The sequence below is a fragment of the Osmerus eperlanus genome, chromosome 12, assembly GCF_963692335.1.
Source record: "Osmerus eperlanus chromosome 12, fOsmEpe2.1, whole genome shotgun sequence".
NCBI lineage: Eukaryota > Metazoa > Chordata > Actinopteri > Osmeriformes > Osmeridae > Osmerus > Osmerus eperlanus.
Genome location: NC_085029.1, coordinates 13,369,801 through 13,387,252, shown reverse-complemented (window position 1 = coordinate 13,387,252; position 17,452 = coordinate 13,369,801). Strand labels below are relative to the sequence as shown.

Below are 17,452 nucleotides of genomic sequence, written 5' to 3'. Positions count from 1 at the left end.
ATGAAAAGGAGGAAAGTGAGAAGGAGAGGGAGTGGGAGGAGAGATGCTTGGCATGTTGTTCTCTGTTTATGTCTCTTGGCTGGTTTATACAGTCTAGGGGGGTGTTGGGTGGGATAGATGTGTTGTCACTGAGATGCTGGGGCTGTGGTGTGGACCTGCTCAGGGAAACACTGGGTTCCACTACTTTGTAAATACTTGAGGTGCGGTTGATTTAGATCGCCTGGCTCATTGGGTGGGCCAGGAAGGGTTGAGCACTTATGAGGGGATTCCATGAGTTCCATTGCGCTCAACACATTACCTGTAAATCAAGCGTCCCCTCAAGTATCCCCCAAAACAACTTTGATTGTAATTTGTTTTGGGCGGGATCCCTTGAGGGTTTTCCCCAGAGGAATACAGATGTCTGATATATTTAAAATATGAGGTGCCCTCACGTAGACAAATGGCATGTACACCACATGCCCCAGTGTGTTGCTTAAGGCAGGCTTGGGGTACAGTGACTCTGCCCTCAATCCCAGTGGCCTCAGCAGAATCCATGCTGTAGCGACTCCAGCTGACCCTGCCCCCCAGCCCCCCTGTCGTCCGGCTGTATGAGAACCTTGACCAGAGGGTTTGCTACTGATGATGGCTGTCGCATGTCCCTGGACATATTACTGGTGGTGTTGTATTATCCAATGACAGCTGGTGTCCTCTGAAGGAAGTGGGAAGGGGCATTCATATTATTTCCTGGCAGGTCTTGGTGGATGTAATGCTTTGAACTTTGTTACAAAATGCCCCCTGCCCCCATATAAAAACAACTCTCTCTCTCCCTCTCTGACTCACACATACTTTTTCTCTGACTTCTGCTGTAACGTTAGCCCCTCCTGGCCGTGCAACATCTCTACATCTATACTGTAGCTGGTAGTGACGTAGGGTCAGGGTATCTTTAGTGTACCGGATACTCTCACGCCAGGCTCATTGTTGCCATACATCAGAGGCAGCTGCCTTCTGTGTGGGTCACGTGACCCTGAACTAGTAATGCTAGGAGGATCTTCGGGGTCAAAAGTATCCAAGAGAGAGGGACATGGAGAAAAGGAGAGAGTTTGGGGATAAGGATGAGTGGTCATACAAATCAAAACAGACAACAGAATATTAAACTCCACATAGTGTTCAGTCTGAATATTGGCTCTGACATGAATGTAAATCATGCAGGTCTGCTCTCTGGCCCCTTGGCCCTCTGGTCCCCTTGAGCCTGCCACCTCGCCTGCTAATCTCTGCCCAGAATGGATGGCTCACAGTTGGGTTGCCAGGCAGAAGAATCAGCAGGGATCTGGAGCTTGGGCCTAATGGCTTGACTGATGCAGCCAACTGATTGGGCTTTATTGTGTTGAAGTGGTGGAATAAAACGCCTCTAAACTCATCCAACTGGAATAGAGTTGCTGTAATCTATTAAGAAGCAATGCATTGGATGTTGAGGTCTAGAAATTGTTCTACAGGTACACTCTTGCACTCTTGTGGGGAGTTTCATGTTGTTCAATTGTAACTTGTTTAACTGCATGCTCTTATGGTTCTTCCCTTTGGCACTTATTTGGTTTTCCACCATGTATGTTTCATGTTTTGGCTGTTCGCAATGTTTGGGGCTATCTCGTTGTTATGATCAGTGACCTATGCTCTTTTGTAAAGCTCTCTCTTGGAAGTCGCTTTGGATAAAAGCGTCTGCTAAATGCATAAATGTAATGTAAATGTAAATCAGAGTCTATAGAGCATGATATGAGGAGTGTGTACGCTGTCGTAGGAAACCTGAGAGAGGAGAAAGGAAATTCCCCTCCAAGTAAAACAGGTTTGAAATGTCAGCTCACCCCTATTTAAGGATGTACTGCTAACGCTGTTTTGAAGTCTGTGTATGTGCTCATGTGCGTGCGTGTGTGTTCGTGCGTGCGAGCGTGTCTGTGAGCGTGTCTGTGAGCGTGTCTGTGAGCGTGTCTGTGTGTGTGTTGTTGATGAGGATGAACAGTACAGGACTGGATGTGCTGCAGGCAGCTGCCATGTGTCTGTCAGCCTCCGGGCCACATTCCCTGCAGTCAGACATGTGTAGCTCCACAGTGTCTCTCGCCCACTCTCTCTGATTTGACAACTTAGAAAACTCACAGAATCCATCCAGCTCACAGAATCCATCCAGCTTACCCCCCTCATTTACCAGTAAGGTATAATAGCGGACCTGCACACTTTACTGTATATAGAACGTGCACGGCTCTAATTGACGGTGTGTATATCATAAGAGACTGTGGTCTTGGTTAAAGACTCCAGCCACAGTGGCTGTCCGTTCAGAGAGTATCTCTCCAAGTGTTTATGGTCTGTAATGCTCATCTATCTGTCTTCTGTTTCTAGCGCTGCGCTTTTAAGTAATTCAAACTCTCCCAGTTTTCCGTAGCCAACACAAAGTGTGAAGGGAGAGTAGTCGTCTGTCAGTCAGTGGTCCCCAGTCGACCCCAGAGTTGAAAGGGTTGAGAATGTTCCTCGTTGGTTCCACTTTGCTATCTGCCCCTTCAATCTAGATAAGGCTGGCATGACAGCTATCCCGGGCTTTTACCAGATAGAGCACTGGAGACCAGAAACTGTTCAAAGCCCACATTCTTTGTTCCAGTTCCCCTTGAACTGCCCAGAAACCGTCTGGACATACATAGACCTGTTGCTGGACCTTCAGTACAGTATGTTTGCGGATCATGTTGCTGCTCTGCCAGCACACCTATCCTTCTATTGGTGTATTTGATTATTTTTTTGAAATGGACAAATATAAAATAAATCAAATAAAGTAAAACATAAACTACATTTTTAACAATCCGTATTGAACAGCTGCCCTCAAACTGCCCCCATGTGTGTATAGACCAGAATGCAGGTCAAGAGGGCGCGTGCTGCCTATTACTGGCTAGTGTCGGTGCTGAGCACCTGTGAGATGGCCGTCTGAATGCCTGTTAGCACCGCTGACTGCTGCCATTTCCTGAAAGGGTGGCCCGGTAAATTTCCCATCCCGTGGGCCCGGGCTGAGATCTGACACGGGCAGCAGGCTAGGGGCCAGACAGGAAGCCCATCCCACAGAGCCCGGAGAGCCCGGCGTCATTACCTCTGGAGCGCTCATCATAAACAGGAAGTCATGATACACAAACTGAAAAGTTGAACCCGGAGCAGAAACTGACTTGGGCTTTATACAAAACTGTATGGATGTCATTCCATTTATAAATGTAACTAATTTTAGTGCACCTGCAGCCCATATATCAGGTAAGCAGATGTAGTTTCTTTTTTTCTGTGCTTTTTTTCTCAGTGGAAGTTGAGTTTTCCTCTCAGGGTTTCTTATTATAGTTGAAGAAGCCCAGACTTTTCTAGGGGATGTTCTTATGCTATCGCTAAGTAAACTGTGCAGTCACATTCAATGACAACCCAGGCACACAGTTCTGTACTCTCAAACGTAGGCTGAGCAGTCTCAGTGGCACTGATGGCTGTCTTATGTAAGTCTCCCGTCTCACGAACTTCACGAGAGGAGAATGGGAGGGAGACAAATTGAGTTGCTAAGCACGGTGGAGTGCTCTAATCCTGGTTGCTGAGGTGATGATTGAATTGATCCCTGCTGTTAAGAGACCATGGATGTGTCTGAGGCACCACACCTGAGATGCTGATGCATAATACTTTATTAATAATAATAATCATCATTAATTACCACATACGGATCATGGTGGGACATGACATGTGGCCCATGACGCCAAATGGGCGGCTGTGTCTCTGGGGCTAGAGAGGGTCCTCCACTGAGAGCAAGGTTGGCGGTTTGATCCCCGACTCCTCCTAGGCCATGTGTCCTTGAGCAAGACACTGAACCCCCAAGTTGCTCCCGATGGGCAGGCCAGCGCCTTGCATGGCCGCTCCGCCGCCGTCGGTGTGTGTGTGTGAATGGACGAGGCAAAATGTAAAGCACTTTGGGTGCCGCTACGGTATATGAATAGTGCTATTAAATAATGTTGTCCATTTACCATGTGGCGTCGGACTGAATGTCAAAAAATGAGTTACATTGCCGGTACAACCAACCTGGCTCAGATGTAGCCTTCAGGGGTCTTGTGTAGAGGAGTTAGGTTGAGTGTTGTGCTTTCTGACATTGCTGATTCGATCCCAGCAGGGGCCAAAACATGTGTAAAGAACAAACTGTACGCTTGCTATATGGCATGAACAGTATTGCAAAACAGTCATGCTGTCTCTAGGGAGACTTGGCTATTGTGCTGCTATGACGTGTGCATGTGTGTTTTAGGAGTGTGTGTATGTGTGTCTGTGTGTGTGTGAGAACTGACCCCAGGGTGCATAGTGTTCCACTGCCTTATTTAATGTGGCCAGGGATGACAGTCCTATGGCTGGTAGTGCAGTGACAGGCAAACACTGCTGGATCGTGGGTCACATTCGAACATACATTCTTGATCACTTCCTTGAAATAATATTTGGTTCAGTGGCACAGTTCCTTGCATTGTTGGCTCACTGCAAGAAGGAACTCGGTTCAATTACCGCTTGGGGTGCTGTTCGGTGACCCAAGCCTTTCTGCGTCAACCCTTGAAGGAAGGACAACCGGATGAGAGAAAAGCACAGAGAGAATTTCATCGGTAGACACTCAAGCATATATGTGTGTGTGTGTTAGTGTCGCCGCTCCCTACACGCGTGTGTGTCATCGCGTGATCAATACACTTTTCTTCTTCTCAACAAACCTGCAGATCTAAAGAACAGAATCCACTGTGACTCTATTTCACCAAGTGTTCGACTTATCTGTTGGGAAAAGATAGACCACTCACTGATAAAGGAAATGAGGCTGAGGGTGTGAAGTGGTACCCAGGAAATGGACAGTGCCCTGGGGTACTTAGACCTTGAATGAAACCAATCACTTCCACTCATTCACAGTTAAAAGCTCATTCACGGTGCAAGGCTAGCAGTAATGAGGCCTTCTGTCCATCCCGGTGAGGACATAATCTTAATGGTTTTCTGTAAACAGCCATGAGAGCAGGGCTTCAGGGTCAGCAGGGGTGTAATAATGTCTCTGAGAAGCGTTTTCAGAGTGAGACGGGCCGCCCTCTAGACAAGACGCAAGTGAATTAGATGGTGGGACCCTCCTGTTGAAGCTCTGCTTGCTTTTTCTGTCTCCATCTCCTAAAAGAGTTTTAAGGGGTTTCTTATGATTTTGACACTGACGTTGTTTTGCCGTACGTGTATTTTTCCTCTGTGAGTTTCAGTGGTGGAAGTTTAGACTGAAGTTCCCAGATATCTGGAAAGAAGAGAGGATTATATTGACGTGCTCAAATTTGTTGGTTGTTATCTTTTCTAAGGTACCAACAAATGTGTCCAGGCCATTATCTTTGTAAAATGAGCAATAATTCATCTCCTTTCATAGCTTCTTTGCTTTATTCTATGACATACCAAAGGCATGCAAGAATACATGATGCAATAGCTTTTAATGTCATCTCTTTTCAGGAGGAATTAAGCATTATTTCAATGAGCTGTAATGGTACCACACAATTTGAGAACATCTGTATTTGATGAGTGCAATAAGCCATGTAGCAAGTGATGCATGTTAATGTATACAAACACAGCTAAACAACCCTACATGTTTTCCCAGTAAACTCATTTCTTCACCACCTATAGACTATAGACAAATGTAACTATTTGAATTAAATTCAATGATGGCCAGTCAGTTTAGTCTTTCTGTAGAGGACAGTCTTATCCAGAAGAATTTGCATTCCTGGCAGGTTTTACATACAGCAGGATCCATTTAGACTATTGGACTGTTTTCGTGGACAGTGACTGTAACTGACCACACAGATCCAGCTCAAAGCTCAAACAAAATATTCTCTTCTTCAGTATTCAGTGTCCTCTGTGAGTGTATGTCTGCTCTCTGGGAGCTTCAGGTATATCTCTTCTGTTGGCAGATTTACATTTAATTTTGATTTTAATCATTTAGCAGATTATTTTATCCAAAGGGACATACAAATACTTCTTATCTGTATCAAATCGGTGGAACAGTCATGTGTTTTGGAATTTTTCATCCTGCTGTTAACCGATACTAACACAGGTAGTTACTCTGGATAGTAACTATAGAGGGGTTTGTTTTCTCTTCCCAGATCGGCCATGTGCTGAATGAGGAGGAGCAGCAGCCCCACCCCTGCAGGACGCTCCCGCTCTCCCCTGGGTGTGTGTGTCTGAGGGTGGCATGGCCACCTCCCTGCCCTGGACCCTGGCACTGTCCCTTTCAACCTAGGTAGGAGAAAATACATCCAGACGAGTGTTATTTGACAAATTGTACACACACACACAGGCACAACTTTACAAGAAAATAAACAATCACACCATAAAATTCGGATTTTGAAACAAACGTTTTACAGACTTTTTTATTTTTATTTTTTTTACGTGAAGACCATTTTTAACCATCCCAAAGGCAACTCGTATGAGGTTATGTGTGTCGGCCAGTGAAGTTGACCTCGCTGGTCTGTCTATGCCAGGTTCTACCGTGCCAGCTCACAGAGAACATCTGTGAGCTCACACCTGACTGGTGCCCTGCTGGAGGCTACTACTGCCCTCGGTGCCCGCTCCGCTCTGCCCTGTGTCCCTGTGGGCTCCACTGGTCAGGCGATGCTCAAAGGTTAGTATGTGTGTGTGTGGCCCACATCTTCAGCTAGATGGGTTCCCTCATCCAGAGAGAGAGAGAGAGATAAAGCCAACCGTGTTCCAGACTGGTAATAATAATATATTCATCCTCTCAGTTTAAGTGGTGTGACACATGCAGGCTGAGGTGTAAAACCCTCACGCCCCGTCGGAAAACAGCCGGAAATTTAAATAAAAAAACAATATGCCTTTGATTAGTTTGAGTGGTTCTTTTTCTTCCCATGTCTCTCTCTCTCCCCCCCCCCTCCCCTCCACCTCTTCTCTCACTGAGTGTCTTCCCAGTAATCTGACCTTGGCAGGCTCCTTTCTCCCTGGCGGCAGCTCTCTTGCTCCCTCGCTGATGTGTGGCGGTAAGCCGATCCGCCCAGGCTGGACTGAGAGTCCGCTGGGCGCATGCCAGGTGACAGTGCGTCTGCAGACCAAGGCAGGCGTTTTGACACACTGAGTCACGGACAGACCCGCCGTGGCCTTCTGTCCCGGGTTAATTGTTGGAGCATTCCTCCATTAATGAGTCCTGGAAGTGGTTTCATCTGAAGACTGTGCAAAGCGCTGTTGGTTATTCTAGCCTTTTGAAGGTCTCGTTGATTGCACGGCTGCTGTTGTGATTGATGGAAGCGTGGTGAAGTGAGAGTGAGACTATTAGTAACCTGCTGTGTTTTCTCAGATGTGCGTTATTCAACCCCTTCACCCTACAGTGTGAGTCAACACAGGCACCTAGCTAGCCTACTCCACACTGCAGGCATTAGTATAGATCGAAAAAAAAAACTGAACATTGTACATTTTTCTTAAAAAATAGGTAAAGGGATGTTGGGGGAATGTCGTTTTTTAAATCCCTGTTTATCCTTGGTGGAGGGATGAGGAGGCTAGGAGGTAGGAACTAGGGGTTGTTTGCGAGCAGGGCTTTCTGATGTATGTTACGCTCCAGTTCTTATGCAAGGTATCCTTCCTAATGATCCATCTTAACAGTAAACCAGGGCTGCTTATGCTAGTTTCTGACTTAGTCAGGGTGACTGAGTGAGATGTGGTAGTGCTGGTTGTGTGTGGCTGGGAGACTTGCACATCTCACATGGACAGCGTACGTGCAGCGTCTGAGGAGAGCTGTCAGAGACGGTCACCAGAGGACATGGGACATGGGACACCAGAGGACATGGGTGACATGTGGGCTTGAACGGCTGTCTGTTTGGCCAGACTGTGTGCTGTGCACAACATCAAAGCCACTCTGTCTTCATGGTGAGGGTGAAATACTGGCACCTGCAAACCCCACATTCTGGCCTGGTCTGGAATAGTACCTGGGTCGAGGTCAGGTCAGGGTGGCCAGAGGGAGGGAAGGGGAGTATGAGGGACTGTTCCCCCTTGGCTTACAGTGGAGATGACTGAGGTGACGTGCTCCTTACTAAACATGATTCCGTTCCAGAATTGTGCAAATCTAAACATATTTTTATTATTAAAAAAACAAAACATATATATATATATAGTTGTGTTTATATATATATATACACATACACAACTATCCACAGAGAGGGACCCACTGAGGACTGTTCCCATCTTTCCTACACCTCTGTCTTACTGCATCTTTCATCGAGAGCATACAGGAACGGTTCTTTTCAAGTTACACCACCATGAGCAGTGTGAAGACAGTGTTTCCACAGTAGCCAACCTGCTGCTTACAGACACAACATGAACCACAGCTTCTCTTTTTACCTCTAGGAGGTCCAAGCTTTAGAGAGCTCTCCAACAGGACAGGCCAATAGGTTCCGGCTGGTGTCAGAAAGCTAGATTGCTTGTTTTTTTGCTCAGGAAGTCTTGGCAGTGGCACCGCTGGAAGCTTGGTCAGCTGGGTTCATTGCAGTATCTCAGGCTGAAATGGAGAGAGAAAAATAGAGGGAGGGAGAGCAAGAAAGATGACAAATTTGATATGAAAGATCACTGTCACCCGGCAGGTTGTCATAAATGAGAAACAGTTGTTTTTGTTTCATGGAAGCTTCCAGAAGCTTTGTGTTGTAACTGTAAGGGGTTGGTAGCGGGGTTGGGAACGCATGCCCAGGTTGTGTCCGCTGTCAGATAGCATTGTTTATTTTGTTTATGTTGAATGTGCAGCCTAGGGCCCAGCTTGCTTGACTTCTGTAAGTAGCTCATTGTCAGACAGCTTTCTACTTCTCTTGGAGAAAGAGCAGGTGCAGAACAACAATGGTTCATTTGCTCTTGTTTGGAACAGTACTGTCAGACCATTCAGTACTATAAAGTGTGTGTGTGTGTGTGTGTGTGTGTGTACTGTCATCCGTCTGGGCCTGGGAGGAAAAGTACATGGCTGGATGAATGAGCGGGAGCCCTGTGTTAAACAGGTCTCCTCTGTATGTTTCATAATGGGGGGAAGGTGAAGGTCTGTTGTTGGAGTTTGTGTATATGTGTGTTTGTGTTCTGCTGAGGAGGCCATTGTGCTTGGCTTCCTTCCAAAATACTGTGGTTATTATATATTGTGTCATTGTCTTAAGCGTATGGTGACATTGAAAGCAGAGGGGGAACTGAATAGTTTTTAAAAGGGAGTCTATTGTTTATGAGCCAGCTTTATTACGTAAGAATATTTAAATCAATTTAAAAACACGAAATACTGTAAACTCATGGTACCAAAATGTCTCCTTTTCTGAATCAAATTTGTGTGTGACTGACTCAGTGATGTGGTCAGGGATCTTCTACACTGACTGTCCATTTGAGGGTAAACTGAGAGAGTGAGGAGGAAGGAAGGGGGGTTGGGGTGATGTAAGGGAGAGGTGGGAGGGCTGGGGGAGTGGGGGGGGGGCTGGGGGAGTGGGGGAGTGGGGAGGGCTGGGGGAGTGGGGAGGGCTGGGGGAGTGGGGAGGGCTGGGGGAGTGGGGAGGGCTGGGGGAGTGGGGAGGGCTGGTGGAGTGGGGAGGGCTGGGGGAGTGGGGAGGGCTGGGGGAGTGGGGAGGGCTGGGGGAGTGTGGTAGGGGGAAATGGAGCTAGAGTTGGAGTTGGAGAGCCGTTGATTGTGTGAGGAGGTGCAGAAGCATTATGGAGTGTGTGTGTGCGCGTACCGGTGTGTCTTCCAGCATGTGTAAGGGGAACGGTGGGCTGACCTGTGTTTATATCTTGCTGCCTAATGACTGGCTGGCTGGCTGGACTAGCGCATGGCTGTGAGGTATGATGCGTGTCAGCAGCACGGGGAGTGAGCAGAGCTGAGCAAAGCAAGGAGAGAGAGAGAGCAGCTGCAGTCACAGCAGAGACTGAGCATTCAGCAGCTCAGCTGCAGACAAGTGCACCTCGCCGTTGCAGCAGCTGACTGTCAGTGAGACCAACAGGACAAGCTAGCCCGGCTAGGCTAGCTACCAATCATGAAACATTCACACAGGATGGACATCAAGCTCATCAGTAAGTAAACAGCTGCGTGGTTAGTTGAGCTGATTTGTTGGTTTGTTAGTTGCTGCTTTGTTGCTTTTGCTGTTACTGTCAGTGGCTGTCAAGTTGTAAAGTAGAACCTGATGCCTCCAGTGGTTAGAATATGTGCTTTGAACCCAACAGAACATTCTGTGATGTGTGGCTCCGAGTGGCTCCTGTATGGGCTGTCTTTACTGGGTGTCTTCCAGGACTGGCTGTTCACATTCTGTAGTTTTTTTAAATATAGGACCATGAGATTTTTATTTCTGTCTGCACAGGGCTCCAGACTGTGGGACTGGGAGGTTTACAAATGAGGTTTTATTGTTATGTGACTATAAATCAGGTTGATTCAGAGACATAAGGGAAGTAGTGGAGTGAAGTGTTTATAATCTAACAATTGTGTTTGTAGTACTTACAAAGATTATTTACTTGACATTGTGTTTAAAGGAATACATGACATTATATTTTTTACGCGATTGTTGTTGTGGAAATGGTACACAAAGACACCTGTTGCTCTAAAGGCTCTTGCAGTAGTTTCTACATAGTCGCATAGTTATGAAACGACTGTGCATATCTTGATGACTCGTAACCTAGCCTCATATGTCTCTTACTCTCCACACCATTAGTGTTCAGTTCCACCTCCACTGGACGTTTACTTACTGCAGCTGGGTCTGAGCTCCTGTTAAGAGTCTTACTGAGCAGTAGGAGTAAGTAACTGCAGTCACCATGTTCAAGGTTCTCTGCCTGGCTAAGCTTGAATAGCTGGTGATTCATCCTTCTATTTGCTAGGAGGAAGGCAGTGCCTCCTACCTTGATTGCTTGTTGTTGACTTGTGATTTTTGCCTGTGTCTATTCAGACTCTTCAGAGCTGAGAATAGTGTAATAACTTTGCTGTTCTGTAGCCCTGAGGACATCCTCCGCAGGGGTCCCAGATACACATGAGTCTTAGTTCTGGGTTACAAACACAGAAAAAAACATTCTGAACTCACTGATCCCTGTTTTCACATAGAGGTTGTGAGTTTTGGGGTTCATCTGCCGGTAGAGCAGGTGAGTGTGTGTGTGAGAGTGAGTGAGAGTATGAGTGTGATCTAGGAGGAGATTAGATTCACAGCAGGATGTTCGTCCAAACAGCCTGCCCTTGTCTCAAGCAGGATCTTTGCTAACATTAGCTGAAACAAAACCACTGAACCATGCACACACACACACACACATTTTATTAAACTCCAATCTGTTCATTAAACCGCCCGTGCATAAAGATTAGGGGGGCACTGCTGGGCGTTATGTTGCTACGTTAATGGAATAAATATCAGTTTGTCATTTCCACTTCAAAAGGAGGCAGCTTGTAAAAAGCCCAGCAGAAATAGTAATCTAGATCCAGACAATAGGATGGAAGATTTACTCTTATCTTCTATCACCAAATTCATTTTTGTGAGCTTTTTCTAGAGGAGAGGTCATTTACAGACTGGGGTTACTATGCCACTAGTCCGCTTCACATCCACTATATTTAGAAATGTCCCACAGTCTGGATTCTAGAACATTCTGTATGAATTCTAGAACCTTCTATATGGATTCTGGAACCTTCTGTCTGGATTTGGAACCTTCTGTTGGAAGGTTCTAGAAGCACCTATCCCGAAAAGCCAGTCCTGCTGCAGGATGTGCTGTGTGCTCAGACCTAAATGTAACAAATAGCTTACACCTGCCTCTGTAAACACAACCACCGGTTGTGTGTTCATAATGGTGGCTACTGCGTCCGGATGCACAAATCAAGCAGTATAAATAGGCAACTTTTCTCTCATCAGCTGGTTATTGTGGTTGTCATGGCTACCTGTAGCACATCTTGAGGGTGACCCAGGACACCCAGCGCTCCTCGTCGGGGTGTGACGTTTGACAGTGACCAGAGGAGCAGTCTTGTTCCTGGAATCTAGAGGAGTGGGTTTATTCCTGGTATCTGGTGTATTTCTCCATAAATTCCCTTCATTGTATTAACATACAGTAACACACAGCATGGTCACCCCCACACACATGCAGTCATGGTCCCTTAATCCTTATATAAACAGGATCTTACTGGTCTGACACCTCCTCAGTCATCTTCATTTAGCTCTCCTAAACACCTCCTTGTTGATATATAGCTGTTTACTTCTTGGTCAGGCTCCCATGCTCAATAGATCAATATCTCAGTGTGAGACCTGGAGACGGCAATCAATACAATGGAGAGGAGTTTAGCCATCCACTGGTGGATGGAGTGGAGTTATTACTTCTTACGAGGAAGATGAAAGAGAGGAGTTACAGTCACACAAACAGAGGTTAATGTCTCATTCAGAAACCCAAACAGGATTATCTGTGTGTGTGTGTGTGTGTGTGTGTGTGTGTGTGTGCTCCATCCAGTACTTCCCCGGTATTGACAATGTGGGGTGGCCCATCAGGGTTCTGAACCAGGGTTTCAGGCTGTTTTATGTCAGTGTTTCTTCAACTCTGTGGCTTTTAACTCTCTGTCTCTCTCTCTCTGTCTCTCTCTCTCTGTCCTCTCTCTCTATATGTCTCTCTCCTCTCTCCCTCTCTCTCTCATCTCTCTCTCTCTCTCTCTCTCCTCTCTCTCGTCTCTCTCTCTCTCTCTCTCTCTCTCTCTCTCTCTCTCTCTCTCTCTCTCTCTCTCTCTGTCCCTCTCTCTCTCTCTCTCTCTCTCTCTCCTCTCTCCTCTCCTCCCTCTCTCTCTCTCTCTCTCTCTCTCTCTCTCTCTCTCTCTCTCTCTCTCTCTCTCTCTCTCTCTCTCTCTGTCTCTCTCTGTCTCTCTCTGTCTCTCTCTCTGTCTCTCTCTCTCTCTCTCTCTCTCTCTCTCTCTCTCCTCTCTCTCTCTCTCTCTCTCTCTCTCTCTCTCTCTCTCTCTCTCTCTCTCTCTCTCTCTCTGTCTCTTCTCTCTCTGTCTCTCTCTCTCTCTCTCTCTCTCTCTCTCTCTCTCTCTCTCTCTCTGTCTCTCTCTGTCTCTGTCTCTCTCTCTCTGTCTCTCTCTATGTCTCTCTGTCCTCTCTCCAAGAACGCCAGCTGTGCAGCAGCATGCGAGCTCCGTCAGCAGCCTCCCCCCCAGCGTGACGGGCATCAGTAAGGAGCTGGCCGACCTGCGTCACCTGGTCCAGTTCCCGGAGGAGATCGCCGCCATCCTGACGGACCAGGAGCAGCGGCTGTATCGCCGCGTCTTCCCCCTCGACTACCTCTGCTTCCTGACCCACGACCTGGGCAGCCCCGAGCTCCCCGGGGGGCGACGCCATCCCAACCTGAAGGCCTCGCTCTCCGCCCCCGCCATGCCCACCCAGAATGCCCGGCGCAACGCCGTCGAGGACCTGGTCACCCGCTTCAACGAGGTGATTCCGTGTTTTTGATTCGGTTTGATTGGGTCGACGTGGATTAGGACAGTTCTGATTCCAGTTGATTATGTTAAGTTTGAGATTTAAACCATCCCAAACCCTTAAAGCTGTTAGTCTTGGGGCGTAGCAGTGAATCAGATTCATGTAACAGTCCTGGTCAGGATACGTCTATGACATTCTGCTGGGGCTTATCCTCACCTGCTGATCATCCACCAGATGATCAGCAGGTGTTTCTCCCTCCCAGGATTGACCTGTGTGTGTGGCAGGCTGTATTTGGTCTGTCTCTGCCAGCCTGTTTCACAGAGCTCTGTTAGTTAGTGTCGAGTTTCACGCACTGCCAGGACTCTCTGACCGCTCCTACGCTGATTGACTTTGAGGATAAACAATAAAAAAAAAACGTCTTGGCCGGCTGGAGAAAGGGAGGCACGGAGCCATGTGGCCGCAGGGTGGAAATGATGATGTCATCTTTAAGTTGCATGGCTCCGCATCAGCTGGTTCTCATTTAGTCAGAAGGAGAAAGAGAAAGAGAGCGAAAGGGGAAAAAAAAAGGTTTATTTTTCCAAAATGTGCATCCTAGCCATATTTGGGCATATGAACCCAGAGTTAATGACTGTTCCCTTCAGAGACACAATGATCGCACCCCCTCAGGATCATAGGTGATGTGGGCTTTTGCTGTGTCCCATTTCACCAAACCTGAGCACAGTTATGCAGTTTATACAGTTTACCTTGAGGCTTTTGGCTTTGAGCCATGAATGAGACCTATAGCTATGGACATGTTCAACAGTTTGATCCCAAATGACTGTCTGAAGCAGTTAGGTCTGACAAACACAACGTGTCCATGTGTTGAGTTTGGAATAACTCTCTGTCAACCTTAATTATGTAACACACACATCAAGGCGAGACTGACCCTCATCGTGCTAGGGAGTGAACGCACACACACACACACCCACACACAGACACACACACAGGAGATCAGATGTTCTTTTAAAATGATGTACTTGTTTGATCTGCGGTCATATCAAATACGCCAGCAGGAATTTCTATTACATTCATTTCTCTTCTAGAGTATGTAACAACCTTGTAAAGGTATCATGTTTACATATCGTGTTCAATAGACAGGATTACGTCTGGGATTATATAACCTAACCTCCTAACCTGCCGTGTGAGACTCAACAAAGACAGGTACTTGGGTGTACTGGACTAGTATAGTACCATAGACAGGTACTGGGGTGTACTGGACTAGTATAGTACCATAGACAGGTACTGGGGTGTACTGGACTAGTATAGTACCATAGACAGGTACTGGGGTGTACTGTATCTGTGGACGTGGTGATCTGTCATTATCAAGTTCACCTAGAGAAAGGCAGCTATCTGGAATATCAAAAGCTGTGCCAAGTATGCGCTGTGCTCTGGTCTGGTCTCTCTGATCTGCGCCGTCTCGCAGGACTTTAAAGAGGGCCCCGTCGCCAAGCCACAGACCTCCCCAGTCAGAATGGTTAAGATGTTGAGAGACAGACACTAATGTAACACAGGCCCTTGTTCAAATCGGGGGGATTCTGAACGATTATGTCATCCAGGACATGATATTCTAGACACCCCAGAGATAGAAGGCTGTGTTTGGTCGGTTCCTCATCTCCTGGCTGTCTGTCCATCTCTCTCCCATTCCTTCTTAGAAACTGGGGGCTGCGGTCTGATCTCTGATCTTTGTTTCTGTGATTGTCATGTAGCTTTATTTAGTGTCTATGAAGTCGCCCCCAGGCCTTACATAACCCAGCAAATGGATCTGTGGGATGTATGTTTGTCTATGTCTGTGGGGGTTAAGCATGTGGCCTGCTGGCTTGTCTCTCTGTGTGTAACTGTAGACCTGGAACTGAGAGCCGGAATGTAGCAGAGATGATAGGAGAATGAGGAGATCCTCTCTCCCCCCTGATCCTACCAGAGGCACAGATCAGCCCCCACCAACACACGCATAAATGCGCACACACATACACAGTAGGAACTGATCTATCAACTGCCTGTGGAACTGTTTATTCAACTCCCATTGTTTCAGTCAGGGGAGGTTTAATCGTGACATGAAAGTGACATTTTTCTTGGACCTGTGACATCCAGCGTCGAATAAAGTAGTTTGACCTTGGAACTGCCGTTCAGTTGGTGTAAAATAAGAACTGATGTCAGTTCTTATTTTCTAGGCAGTTCCATGATGGTGTTAAAGAGTGCCATGACTCATTTAGAGAACTACTAGAGTCAACATTGTTCCAGGGGTATATGTTGAGGTCATTCCATTTCAGTGAGATGCACTGTCTTCTTCATGTCCACACACAGAAAAACGACTCTAACTGGCTCATGATCAATCATGTCCGTGTCCATAGTGTGTAAAACATTAACTCCTGCCGCCTGGTCCCTGGGCTGCTCACTGTGGCTGAGTCAGAGACAGGTGTGTCCTGACTTCCAATGAATCATGTTACAACTCTGTGAGGTACTACAGCAAATGTTGCAGTGACTTACACTGTACCTTCCTCTGATACTGATCGTGTCGTTGACAATGTTGGGTAGTGGTGATGCTACGATGATGTAACCCTGTTGGTGATGTAACCCGGTTGGTGATGTAACCCTGTTGGTGATGGGCTCGCAGGTGAGCTCGTGGGTGACATGGCTGGTGCTGACGGCAGGCTCCATGGAGGAGAAGAGGGAGGTGTTTTCCTACCTGGTCCATGTGGCCAAGTGCTGTTGGAACACGGGCAACTACAACGCCGTCATGGAGTTCCTGGCTGGGCTTAGGTAGGGATACGCGCAGACACACGTGTACACATAACCACAATCACACACAGAACCTTACAAATTGATTGGAGGTGGATGCAGGATGCAATGGTCTAACGTGCTGCGAATGCTCGTCCCTGTCCCCAGGTCTCGTAAGGTTCTGAAGATGTGGCAGTTCATGGACCAGGGGGACATTGAGACCATGCGGAGCCTGAAGGATGCCATGGCGCAGCACGAGTCCTCCTCCGAGTACAAGAAAGTGGTGACCCGCGCACTCAATATCCCAGGGTGCAAAGTAGTGCCGTTCTGCGGCGTCTTCCTGAAGGAGCTGAGCGACGCGCTGGACGGAACCGCCAGCATCATCAGTCTGCGCCCACCCAGCGATCACAACGATGACTCGCTGGAGGTAGAACACATGCGTTCACACACACATACCCTCGCACACACAATAATGCCTGAATGTGTTTTTGAACCTTGACAACTTTGTGTTTGTAGTTCGTAACGGACTACAGCGGCCAGCAGCACTTCCTGCAGAGGGTGGGGCCAGATGGGCTGCACAGCCAGGAAAAGGAAGCGACGGTCAGCAACATCCTGCAGATCATTCGAAGCTGCAACCGCAGCCTGGAGGCGGAAGAAGGGGAGGACACGCCTCTAAAAGATGGCGTGGGGTCCCGCAAGAACTCTTTTCGGGACAGGAACAAGCACCAGTGAGTACCGCTCCTGTGCCAGTCTGACAGTGTGATAGACCTGATCATTAGTCCGTCACTAAGCGACTTTGTGAGTGTGATTTGTGATGGTTAGAGTTCATCTGTTTGTGTCATTAAATGCCCCTGTCGTGCAAAAATGTACAAATGCATATTTTATTGTTTTTATCAGAAAAATATTGGATAAGCCTTCATCCATTTGAAGGAAATTTCTCTTTCAATCACACAAATTGCACAGTGCCTGAAAACCTTTTCACTGTAAATGCTTTCAAACAGTCTCCACTGAATTGCTGTCATTACGTACATTAAGTATAGAAGTATGAAAATGAAGTCCTTTCTCTGCCTGTGTGCTGACACTGGGGGAGACTCGGGCACTCAGGAATTCTAAAGGGACATGAGGGCTTTATAACTGCCAGACCTGGGTTAGAGAACTGGGTACACTTTCTATCGCCTTAGCAACGACAGACCCAACCGTGTTACTCTGTCAGAAAGGCAGCAGGGGTTAGCATATAGTTCTAATTCTATCACCATGGCTCTCCTGACTGAACGTTCTGTCCTGCACAAGTGTGGCAGTTGCTGTTG

The 17,452-nt window shown here is 47.2% G+C and overlaps 1 protein-coding gene across 1 annotated transcript in view; it reads left to right on the top strand.

Annotated features, from left to right (window-relative positions):
• The window catches only part of plce1 (phospholipase C, epsilon 1), a 48,493-nt gene that overhangs the window by 14,933 nt on the left and 16,108 nt on the right, over positions 1-17,452 (top strand). The window contains exons 4-11 of the mRNA XM_062474949.1: positions 6,117-6,253; positions 6,495-6,634; positions 6,696-6,717; positions 10,750-10,761; positions 13,118-13,406; positions 16,042-16,187; positions 16,314-16,572; positions 16,662-16,873. Coding sequence (XP_062330933.1) covers positions 6,117-6,253; positions 6,495-6,634; positions 6,696-6,717; positions 10,750-10,761; positions 13,118-13,406; positions 16,042-16,187; positions 16,314-16,572; positions 16,662-16,873 — 1,217 coding nt within the window. The remainder of the gene's footprint in view (positions 1-6,116; positions 6,254-6,494; positions 6,635-6,695; positions 6,718-10,749; positions 10,762-13,117; positions 13,407-16,041; positions 16,188-16,313; positions 16,573-16,661; positions 16,874-17,452) is intronic.